At 41.5% G+C, this 12,618-nt stretch overlaps 1 protein-coding gene across 1 annotated transcript in view; it reads right to left on the bottom strand.

Moving 5' to 3' along the window:
- Window positions 1-12,618, bottom strand: part of NEIL3 (nei like DNA glycosylase 3) — a 60,970-nt gene that overhangs the window by 19,800 nt on the left and 28,552 nt on the right. Inside the window, exons 5-8 of the mRNA XM_069744266.1 lie at window positions 12,031-12,105; window positions 11,705-11,871; window positions 10,567-10,658; window positions 6,478-6,847 (exon numbers count right to left, since the gene is read on the bottom strand). Coding sequence (XP_069600367.1) covers window positions 6,478-6,847; window positions 10,567-10,658; window positions 11,705-11,871; window positions 12,031-12,105 — 704 coding nt within the window. The remainder of the gene's footprint in view (window positions 1-6,477; window positions 6,848-10,566; window positions 10,659-11,704; window positions 11,872-12,030; window positions 12,106-12,618) is intronic.

Below are 12,618 nucleotides of genomic sequence, written 5' to 3'. Positions count from 1 at the left end.
TGGCGTATAGCAAATGTGGTGCCAATATTCAAAAAGGGAACAAAAACTGAACTCGGAAATTATAGGCCAGTAAGCTTAACCTCTACTGTGGGTAAAATCCTGGAGGGCATTCTAAGGGATGCTATACTGGAGTATCTGAAGAGGAATAACCTCATGACCCAGTATCAGCACGGGTTTACTAGAGACCGTTCATGTCAGACTAATTTGATCAGTTTCTATGAAGAGGTAAGTTCCGGATTGGACCAAGGGAACCCAGTGGATGTAGTGTATATGGACTTTTCAAAAGCTTTTGATACGGTGCCACACAAAAGGTTGATACATAAAATGAGAATAATGGGGATAGGGGAAAATACGTGCAAGTGGGTTGAGAGCTGGCTCAGGGATAGGAAACAAAGGGTGGTTATTAATGGAGCACACTCGGACTGGGTAGCGGTTAGCAGTGGGGTACCACAGGGGTCAGTATTGGGCCCTCTTCTTTTTAACATTTATTAATGACCTTGTAGGGGGCATTCAGAGTAGAATTTAAATATTTGCAGATGACACTAAACTCTGCAGGGTAATCAATACAGAGGAGGACAATTTTATATTACAGGATGATTTATGTAAACTAGAAGCTTGGGCTGATAAATGGCACATGAGCTTTAATGGGGATAAATGTAAGGTCATGCACTTGGGTAGAAGTAATAAGATGTATAATTATGTGCTTAATTCTAAAACTCTGGGCAAAACCGTCAATGAAAAAGACCTGGGTGTATGGGTGGATGACAAACTCATATTCAGTGGCCAGTGTCAGGCAGCTGCTACAAAGGCAAATAAAATAATGGGATGCATTAAAAGAGGCATAGATGCTCATGAGGAGAATATAATTTTACCTCTATACAAGTCACTAGTTCGACCACACTTAGAATACTGTGCACAGTTCTGGTCTCCGGTGTTTAAGAAAGACATAGCTGAACTGGAGCGGGTGCAAAGAAGAGCGACCAAGGTTATTAGAGGACTGGGGGGTCTGCAATACCAAGATAGTTATTACACTTGGGGCTATTTAGTTTGGAAAAACGAAGACTAAGGGGTGATCTTATTTTAATGTATAAATATATGAGGGGACAGTACAAAGACCTTTCTGATGATCTTTTTAATCATAGACCTGAAACAGGGACAAGGGGGCATCCTCTGCGTTTGGAGGAAAACAGGTTTAAGCATAATAACAGACGCAGATTCTTTACTGTAAGAGCAGTGAGACTATGGAACTCTCTGCCGTATGATGTTGTAATGAGTGATTCATTACTTAAATTTAAGAGGGGACTGGATACCTTTCTGGAAAAGTATAATGTTACAGGGTATATACACTAGATTCCTTGATAGGGCGTTGATCCAGGGAACTAGTCTGATTACCGTATGTGGAGTCGGGAAGGAATTTTTTTCCCCAATGTGGAGCTTACTCTTTGCCACATGGGTTTTTTTTGCCTTCCTCTGGATCAACATGTTAGGGCATGTTAGGTTAGGCTATGGGTTGAACTAGATGGACATATAGTCTTCCTTCAACCTTAATAACTATGTAACTATGTGTAGCTTCCAAAATATGGTCACTTGTGTGTGTGGGTTCTACTGTTTAGGCACATGAGGGGCTCTGCAAAGGCAACATGGTATCCACTATCTATTGCATCCAATTTTGCACTCCAAAAGTTGAAGGGTGCGGCTTCCTTCCAAGTCTTGCATCCAAACAGTAGTTTTCCGCCACATATGGGATATCTATGTACCATGCGGAGTTGGAAAGAACAGATCACCTGGCTGCCAATCTCACCGCATCCACAGATACATCCATTAGAAATGCTGCTGCTCCCTGCATTAACAGTATAGTGGCCAGGATGTTTTCTCTTGCCACTTTATTCCTCAGCTGATTATCCAGTTAATGTAGCCAGACCATTATGGACCTGGTTGTACAGGTCGCCGAGATAGATGGCTTTAGGGCCCCTGCTGATGATTCTCAGTCATGTCTCAAGTAACTATTAGCCTTTCTAGCCAAAGTGTCCATAAGAATTCCCATGTCTTCAAAGGGTAATGTAGATCATTTTGACAACTTGGCCACTGCCACATCTATCTTAGGTGCCTTATCAAATACAATGTGTTTTTCTGATTTTTAGTTTTCGATTGTCTCTCACAGTTGAAGTGTACCTATGATATAAATTACAAACCTCAACATTCTAGATGGGAAAAATTGCAAACAGTGCATGCATAATCAGCTCTGCTCCATATGGACTGTATAAACTGCCACATTTTAATGTTCTTTCCAAGCATGTGACTGCTCACATGACTCAAAAAGGTCCTTCTCCTTTCCATGTGACAGGCTGTTTGGTTACTCAGGATGTTCAGAATCTGTGCAGGTCCAGGTAAGCTTTCTCTCAACCCCAAAACATATCAGACAGATCAGTGTAGGGCAGAAGGAGAGCCATTCTCAATGATCGAGAAGGACATTGTCTCAATGTTTTCCTCGATCACAGGAAGCTGCCTCTGGTAGGTATTTTTAGTTACCATGGATAGTCTGCCGTCACCTGGAGGCACTTATTGCAATTAAATAAAATGGGATCCTCCCCAGCAGACTATATCCTGCTTGCTGGAGCAGGCATCCTCAGTTTAGTGTCAGTTGGAGGCAAGGTCTATCTCAGACCTATCTTAGCTTATGACCTAATCACTTTGTTTTTCAGATGGATGTCTCAGGGTAAGAGTGTAATTGTGCACTCTGTTTCACCCATGTAGCGGAGAGTACAGGCTGTAATTTTCAGTCCATATCCTCTCGAATCAGTGTGGCCGGACCAATGTATCTTGACAAAGTCGGTGCAGTAACTGGGGAGGAGGTCCATAGGCCAACTAGCTCTTGCCACCGCCCCACATAGCTGTGTGCATACATCAGAAATAGGGGGATCCAGAGCATCGGGACAGGCAAGTATATCCTTGTCGTAAGCCTGATTTCCAACCCTCCCCTCCTAGGGTGGTGGTTACCAAGAGCTTTGTAGGGGGCAGGTGATGCTGCTGGGGGTCCTACTCATCCAGCTGTTCTCTGGGCTTTAGTAGGTCACAGTTAGACTAGCCGTTGGTCGAGAGTGGGCCCATCACAGAGGTGGCGTCTGGATGGCCATAGTTATCGGGGGTGTGGTCAAGGCATGGCCATGGAGTGAAGCCATTTTGCAGGCGGGAGGTTTATGCCAATTGCAAAGATAAGAAAAAAAGAATGCAACACTTATCAGTTCAAAAGAATGTGCAATAGTCCTTTATTCCATACTGTGGGATTTGGACATGATGTACAGGTTTTCAGAGGCATGCGGGGAGAGGCAGTGTGGAAAACGGCCCTTTTGCATAACGCTTCAACGGATCCAGGTGTGTAATTCTATTGAAGTCACTCCCATTTAAAAGGGCTGGACACAAAGTGCAATGTGAAAAAATACAGTGTTATTTTTAAAGAAATAAGTGTCAGATTATAAAGTAATTACAATTTTTACAGACATATCGTAACTTTAGAGGAAAACCGAAAGATCCGGTTTGTCATTTAATCCAAAGTGACCTTGTGCTTTATTTTGCATGATCTATTTAGTTCTATTAGATCTATTTAGCCTCATGTCTAAGGAGTATATTGTTGTGGTTACCTTGCGGTGGATACTTAACCTTCGTCCGGCTGAGTAGGGACAATTGTAACTATTCCGTTTTAAAATTGCAATAACTTTTTTTTTCGAAAATCCGTTGAGGGCTGAAATTTCGTGACATCTCTGCAGTTTTGGTCCAGAATATATTGGCCAAATTTCAATAAAATATATATGAAGGAACAATTGTACCTCTGCAGCCTGCTAACGTAAAATTATGTAGCCTGTCGAAGGTTAACCACTTCAAGCCCTGCAAAATGAAAGGTCTCTGGATGCAATCCTGTTTTTGCATGTGGTTTTTGCATGTGGTTAATAAGCCCTAAAGAGCCTTTTCCTGATGAAATAGAACAATAATGTTCACAACATTTTTTCTAATGGCTGAATGTATTATTTTATCCATGGGACTACGTTTTAAATAAAAAATGAAACTTTTTTTTTTTTTTTTCTTAGTTGAATCTGCTCTACTTTCCTCCTCTTTTTTGCTCTTAGTTTTATTAAGTAATTCTGCATGAGAAATTTCACGGGCGCATTTATACGCTTCATCTAATATAGATGATGGGTAGCCACTCTTAGAAAAATGATATTTTAGTTTGTCAATTTGTTGTTCAAATATCTTATTATTAATTTTGCGTGATTGCAGCATTTAACTATAAGGTAGTTCTTTTTTTGTGAGCACTACTGTAGTGTAATAACATTTGTGAAAGTGGGCTTCCGATAAGACTCAGTAATGATTTTACCTTCTTGTATGTTAATTTTGACATCTAAACATTCTATACTTTTACCTCCAAATTTCGATGCAAAACACATTTTCTATATTAATAGTATTGAGGTCCATTGTAAAGTCAGAAAAATTGTTTTTCTGTGCCAGCCCATATCATAAATACACCAACCACATACCTAATTTGTATGTATGGATGTATCTAAGGATTATTGCACATTCTTCCGAACTGGTGAGTGCCTCATTCTTTATTCTCTTATTTTTGCAAATGGTATAAACTACATGCAGAGCACCTAATACCATTCGATCAGCTGCATACTAATATGGCCTGTCACAAAAGCGGTCCAAACAACCACGGGATATTTCCTTGTCCTGGTCACCGTCATAGGGGAGGTGCAGAGATTCCTTTTCCCCTTCCACACTTTCAGAAGCCTAGCCATCTGGAGGTGTTGTATACCAGCAGAGCTGGTGGCTGCTTGGTCCACTCCACCGGTGGTAGATACTCTGGTAAATTGTTTATCTAAATTGACCACTCTCCTTCTTGCCGAGATTGCAGCAATTAAGGATTTCTCGGACAGGCGTATAGTCTGTAGTGAGGTCCAGTTTGAGGCAGCAGGTTTTGCCCTTTGGTCAACCTTTTCTGCTACTTGGATTTCCAAGGCGATAACAGCATGGGCTAGGCATTTGCGACATAGTTTGTTGCCAGTTCCGAGGATCTGGGATTACACAGGCATGGAAGGATCTCTGGTCAGCAACCTTGGATGTGGCACAGTTCTCTGCCCAGGAGGCAAGCAATTGCGCTGCAATTCGCCGCATGCTGTGGCTGAAAGTATCGAGGGCGAAATAAATCTTTAATGCGTCTACCCTTCTAAGGGTCTCACTTATTTGGGAACAGGTTAGACAAGATCATTTCAGATGCAACAATAGGTGGAAGCACTCTGCTACCTTAGTCCAGGGCCAGCCTTCCTTTTCGGAGGCATGGGGCCTTGCAGGTCCGTCTCTTGCTAGTTTCCTGCACCGTTTGAGTCAGGTCGGCAGGTTAGTCTCCCAGGAGAGCTACTTTTACAGAGACACCCATCGGATGACCCTCATGGTCCAGGGGTGGTAGGAGGGTCGATGCTTGACAGGCGGCCTTCTCTTGGGGTTTCTTCGCGGGTGGGTCTCCGCCTCCTCCTTTTTCAGGAGGCGTGGCTGGAACAGTCAGCGATCTTTGGGTCAGCAAGGTCATTTTTTTGTGTTACAGAATAGAGTTCACTGCTCTACCTCATGATCGTTTCTTTTGCTCTCGCCCTCCTGAGTGCTCAGCTTGGAAGCCAGTTTCCACCAGTCGATAACCTCCCTGCTTCAAGCATGGCTGATTATAAGTGTGCCTACTTTAGAGCGCTTCAAGAAATCTGAACAGCTGGGTTCGACTTTGACTTTTCGGAATGAATTCGCTCTGATCAGTGGTCGCAGTTATGGAAACTGGAGTGTTTCTTTCTTCAACAGAAACTGGAGATGATTATTTGTATGTGCCAATTTTTCCGGTCCATCAGCAATTGATGCTGTTACAGGGTGGCTATATAACATAGTCAGTAACTGACCGATACGATGTGGGCTCAGCTCCTGAGCCCGCTCCATTTATGGGTACGGAGATTGGAAAGGACATAGATTTCTTGATTTGGAAATCCATGTTAGAATGGCTATATAATCCTGAAAAGTAAGTGAGTATCTTGGAGAGAACACATTTGCATTAGTATTTCTTGATTTCTGCAGTTACAGGATAGAAAGACATAGCTGAACAGCAGTGATGCTTTGTGGACCTATTTACTGTGAAGGGATCCATCGGGTTTCCATCATTACGTCAGTAATTTTACCAGAACAAACAGCTTATGCTTTTCATGAGCTGAACCCCATCTCTGCTCACCCAGCCTGACTTACAGCTTCAGTTTGTACTGGGCAGTGTGAGATTTCAATAGCAGTAGGAGAAGGAGATGCTGAGGGGATGTTAAGACAAAATCATGAAAGCAGGTTTTTTTGTTTTCACTTCCTGTCTTCATCTCCATTTAAAAACACTTATGTCACTCCAGGCTAGGGAGAGACATAAGAAACAATTGACGATTGTCATACCAGAGTGGAGAGCATTACCTTACAGACAAGATTGGATTGCTACTTGGTGAGGGGTGTTCAGTCTTCTGTTTCTTCTTTTGTTGAGTGAATGAACTGGTGTAATTTGCAGCGTTCACTGTCCAGTCTTCATTCCCACTGCTTCTTCTCTTACTGGACACCTTGTTGAGATGTGTACTAGAAGAGATGCTTGCTGGAGACATAGGAGTACTCAGCGGTTCTGTAATTGTGTTACTTTTCGGACTGAAATCGCTCAACACCAATGTTGTAAATCCAAAAGCTGTTTTTCTATTAATCTTCACTTCAGATAGCGGTGTTCGAAAATTATTACACGGATATTTAATCAAGCCCGAGTCAGAGGCGTCATCTTCATTGCCTGGGTTTCTGGGAGCTTGAAAAGAAAAAAAACATTGAAGAATTATATAAACAATATTACACCCGAGCACATCACATCACCTGCCCTCATGTCTTTCATTATTGATCCCAGCTCTTGGTTTTTCAGGAATAGTTTTATATTAAGTAAATTAAAAAATAAATAAATAAACACTGTTTTCTCCGTACTTTTTCCTGAATTACATCAGGGTCTATCAGTAATGTAAAAGAAAACCTTTTTACTTCCTCATAGTATGCACCAATGAAAGGTCTATAACTTCCCTGTGTTAACCTCTTCACCCCCAAACCTGTCTTCACCTTCCTGATCATGCAAAATTTTACAATTCTGACCAGTGTCAATATGTGAAAATAACTAACGCTTCAAATGATCCCACTGATTCTGTTTTTTTTTCATGACACATTGTACATTGTGTTAGTTGTAAATTAAGGTAGATTTTTTTTGCGTTTATTTGTGAAAATATAACAATTTTGGTGAAAATTTAGAAGAATCTGTCATCTTTTATATCATCAAACCAGTTACTCATTCTGTACAAAATAATTTACATATAACATTTACTACATGTCATAAGCATAATTTCTTAACCCATTTGTGCCTGTACAGTACGGCTTTGTCATACTGTGAGACTTGGGAGGGAAGGAGTGCTATTTGATTCTTGGAGAACAAATCATTGTAGAACGGTTTGTGGACTCCATATATGGAGCCCCAAAGTGCCAAAAGAGCAGAATTCCCCCTCAAGTGACCCCATTTTGGAAATTACACCCCTCTGAGAATTTATCTACAGGTATAGTGATGCTTTCGACTCCATGGGCATTTTTAAGAAACGAGGAGCAATGGATGTTGCCAAGTTAAAATTACAAATCTGCTATTGTAGTGCCCAGTATATTATTCCCAGTTCCAGCATCTGGAGATACCCACCTGAAAATAAGGAGGGCTCTTATCCCTACAAAAATGCCAAACATTTGGCTCAGAAGGAAGAGGGACATTTGGATGTGGCAGCGCAGAAGTAACTGGATTTCTTTTAGGGAATTGATACAGGAAAGATATACCGTATTTTTTGGATTATAAGATGCACTTTTATGATCCCAAAAATTAGGGGGAAAATGTGGGTGCGTCTTATAAACCGAATACTGTTCTTAGAGGAGTCAATGCTGCGGTGCCCGGAGCTGGGGGTGTTGCGGTGGTGGTGCGGCAGTGAGCGGAGGTCCTGCGGTGGTGCGGCAGTGAGCAGTTGTCCTGCGGTGGTGGGGTACGGCGGCAAGCGGTAGCCCTGCGGCGGAGGCATATGGCAGCTTCCATTCTTCTTTCGGGGTCCGGCTTTTAACTCAGCGCAGATGGAGGAAAGCCGATATCGCCATCCGCTCCTACCTCTATGTGATGTCTCCAGGAAAATGGATGCGGATGCGACGCAGATGGAGATCTTAGCACCAAGATCTCCATCTGCGCATGCGCCGCCCAGGCAGCCATTTTCCCGGAGTAAATGCATAGTAAACAGTGCAGGGGCTCTGGGCTTTCACAAAATGTCGGCGGAGCCACCGCACCACCAAACATCTGCAGTGCCACTCTTGCCTCCTTCAGCAGCGACCCTGGGACCCCGCTTCACCGCTGCCACCACCCTCGGTAAGTAATAAGACTTTTTACACAAACGTTTATAGAAAAAAAGAATTGTTTTTACATTGTTCTATTTTCAGAGCTATAGCTTTTTTTATTTATTCGATAACGGAGCTGTATGGTGACTCGATTTTTGCTATACCAGATGTTTTCAGCAATACCATTTTTATTTACGTTTGACTTTTTTAATTGCATTTTATTCCACTTTTTTTGGCAGTATAATGAAAAAGCTGTGTTTTTTTTACGGTGTTTACTGAAGGGGTTAAAAGTGACAGTGACAGTGTGATAGATCGGGTTGCTCTAGATGCGGTGATAACAGTATTTTTTTTTGTTTATTTTTAATATGTATTTTATGATATGTTTTACAAATATTTTTACAATTATTTATCTATTTTTTTTTTTACTTAGTCCCTCTACTGGACTTTAACTTTTATGATCTTGATTGCTGGTATAATGCATTGCAAGGCCTCCTTAGACCATGCTTCTGGTGTGGTCCAAGCAGGCTGCCGTAGCTGGTAGGCCAGGAGGTAGTCATATAAATGATGGGGCCCTCGCAATGATGTCATGGGGAAGTGGGACCTTTGTAAGGGAGAGGGAGCCACCTCCCTCTCCCAACCTTCTAAATGCTGCATTCTCTACTGATCGCAGCATCTGGGGTATTAAATGCCCTGGGACAGTGCTCACACGACTCCTGGCTGTGACAGCTGGAGCATGGCTTTCACTTAGGCTAGTTTCACATTTGCGGACGGGGGCTTTGCGGAGGGCAGCGTAGTTCCTCCGTGAAGCCCCGCCCACTGCTGCACCTCTTACTTCAGCTCCGCCTACGTCGGCATGCATCCTGCGTACCCCATCTTTAACATTGGGTACGCAGGCCATGCGGATGTATGCGGATGCCTCCGCATGAGTCGCTTGATGCTGCGCCAACCGCAACAAAATGCATCATGTTGCGTTCGACGCAGGTCGGCGCCTTGACAAAACGACACATGCGGAGGCATCCACATAAATCTGCATGGCCTGCGGACCCAATGTTAAAGATGGGGTACGCAGGACGCATAGCGACGTAGGCACAGCCAAAGAGGCGTGGCAGTGGGTGAGGCTTAACAGAAGAACTACGCAGCCCTCTGCAAAGCCCTCGTCCGTAAATGTGAAACCAGACTTAAACAGAGCTTCCAGCGGCAATCATGACAACTCTGCTCCTGTGCACTCATGATGTAAATTTAGGTCATTTTTCAGGAACCCCTTCCCGACCATGACAAACTTACTTCAAATGTCGTGCAGGGGTTAATAGAGACTGCCATCTCCTCTTGACTAGTGTAATTTATATCCAAAATGTAAACCTTATGCCAATAATGACTTTGATTTTGTCAACTATTAAAGGTGTTGTCCCATAAACAACAACAAATCACCCATCCTCAGGACAGACAATATATGATCAATGAGGGTCAGACTGAAGAAATCCTTGGAACAGGGAGATTAAAAGGTGGGGAGGTCCAAAGAGCCATGTGAAAGGAGCAATAGTGAGCCTGTTTAACCAATACGTCAGATGAACACTACTGCTCCATTCACAAATGGACTTAGGACACTGTTCCTGCGAAACATGGGGAAACTAGAAATCAGACATTTAGCATATCTCCTGTGTGGTTTAACTATACAATCATTTTCACGGAAATTGCTAGAAGGGTACTGCAATGACAATTTATTGTATATTTGTAGAATATACCATAAAATGTCTTCTAGGAAAAAGCTCCCACCTCCACGACAACCATTTATCCGGAGAAAAGGTCCCTTCCACCCACAAATAGGAGGAACGTCAAGTGTAAAGTAAGTCTACAACCTTCAAAAAAACTTCCATCCACTACACTCCCTACTGATTCTTGCAACGCCCATACACTACAGTGGGGCAGCCCCATGAATGATCGCAATTTTTAATTTTTCCTCTTTAAGAGGTATTTAACTGAGCAATGAGGGTGATGAAGAACTTAATTTCCCAGTAAGTGAAGGTATTAGAGGTGGATTTTTTATGTAATTTTCTAAAAGTCTGATTTAATTGATGTTATGAAGTTTCAAAGCAGAAAAAAAGCATTCTGTACACAATACGACCTACACACCTTCTGGCCTAGGAGTAAGGCAGGCATCACAATTGTTGTCTGATGGTTTATTAATGAGAGTGCAAACTTCACATGCCCAATCTTCTTCTTCCCTTTTAGTCAGGAAAAATGGACAAAAGTAGAAGAAAATTAAAAAAAATAAATAAATAAGAAAAAACACACCGCATAAGTACTAAAGTATGAGTTCACTTTCCAAATTATGAATACATCTAACTCGTATTTATCTGAACATTCTGAACCCTCTCACAAGAACCTTTCACCAAATGTTTCATGTTGAACTGGATACCACAATGTAACAGTGGCCAAAGGGCAGATTAAACTTTTTTTTTTTTTTTGACTACTGCAAAGATATTGGCAATCAAATATTTGGCACCTAGTAATTTAACAGCTATTTATTTACAGCTGCGTATTTGCTCATTTTGTTTTTATCTTAGTTTGTGTCTGTTTAGTGGTCAGTGTGAACATGTGCCTGCACGATGCATGCATACCAAACTATTTTCCAGTTCATCTCCTTAGGTTTTTGCATAGACTCCCTTTTCTTTGAGCTTACGTTTATATAAGCTTCCCTTGGCTGGGTGTCCATTAGTCGGGGTCTAGGGCCTTATTCATAGTTATGTCATTTGACATATGGTAAGGCTTTAATACTAGAGGTTAGGACCGTCCCAAATAGGGTCACCTTGACACGATGGGATGGCTTTTACGTTTTTATTTCAGTCAAATTATGTTAAGTAAGAGCCCCATGTTATTTCCATGTACTACTGCTATTTATTTATTTACTGCAGGGTATTTGCTCGTTTTGTTTTTCTTTGAGGTTTTGCAAGTATGGATCTCTGGACCAGTGGGGTCCTAGCGGTCAGATAACAGTCATACGTATGAAGAACCATTTCATCCAGTTTTAAAAATAAAAGCTATAAATCCTGTAATTTTGCAGTGGTATTTACCATGTCTGTGTGAGGATGGTTGTACAAATCACCAGTATGGAATTATTGTCCAAGAGTAGTATTGTTTATGGATTCAGATGTGTACCAAATGTCAGAAAATTGTTTTGGAAATGTATTTTAAGCCCTTTTTGGACCAATAAATTTCCCTTCTAATTCAATATTGATGGTTACAACAGTCGAGAAGGTCTGTTCTGTACCTTAAATCACCCTGTTCAGGTTTATCCTTTTGGCAGTTTGAGCAAAAGTATGTCATTCTATTGTTTTCTCCCAGACGACACACTGTAATTTTCGTCCCACACTTGCTACAGACAGGTTTTTTGTACACCCTGTAATGTTGGTAGACCGCAGAGCCATTCTTTCTACACTGCAAAACACAAGATATATTTTTTCTGAATGAACCAAGACCTGCAATCCAGAGGAAAAGAAGAACTCATATGGATTGCAGCGGATAGTAGCTCTACAGAAAAATAAACACATGTAGCCACAGCCTAAATGACCCCACTGAATATACCCCAATAACTACCTTATAAAAGAGTATGGTGAAGTCCCGTGTCATTTTGACCAGATGGCTCACTTGCTTGTCAGTTAGTAGACCAGCCTATGATGTAGGACACAAAAGGAGAGGTTTGTTTGTTTTGTTTTTTTTTAACTTTTCCCAACGCTTAACCTGAGAATGAAAAAAATAACTGTTCCAACATACTAGATCACAATTATAAGATTAACCTTTATTTAAGCCATCCGCAGCTATTAACCCCTTCAAGACCCAGCCTATTTTGACCTTAAAGACCTTGCCGTTTTTTGCAATTCTGACCAGTGTCCCTTTATGAGGTAATAACTCAGGAACGCTTCAACGGATCCTAGCGGTTCTGAGATTGTTTTTTCGTGACATATTGGGCTTCATGTTAGTGGTAAATTTAGGTCAATAAATTCTGCGTTTATTTGTGATAAACACGAAAATTTGGCGAAAATTTTGAAAATTTCGCAATTTTCACATTTTGAATTTTTATTCTGTTAAACCAGAGAGATATGTGACACAAAATAGTTAATAAATAACATTTCCCACATGTTTACTTTACATCAGCACAATTTTGGAAACAAAATTTTTTTTTGT

This window comes from Ranitomeya imitator, chromosome 1 (assembly GCF_032444005.1).
Source record: "Ranitomeya imitator isolate aRanImi1 chromosome 1, aRanImi1.pri, whole genome shotgun sequence".
Classification (NCBI taxonomy): Eukaryota; Metazoa; Chordata; class Amphibia; order Anura; family Dendrobatidae; genus Ranitomeya; species Ranitomeya imitator.
Note: the sequence above shows the minus strand (reverse complement) of the source record. Positions and strands in the feature narration are given on the sequence as shown.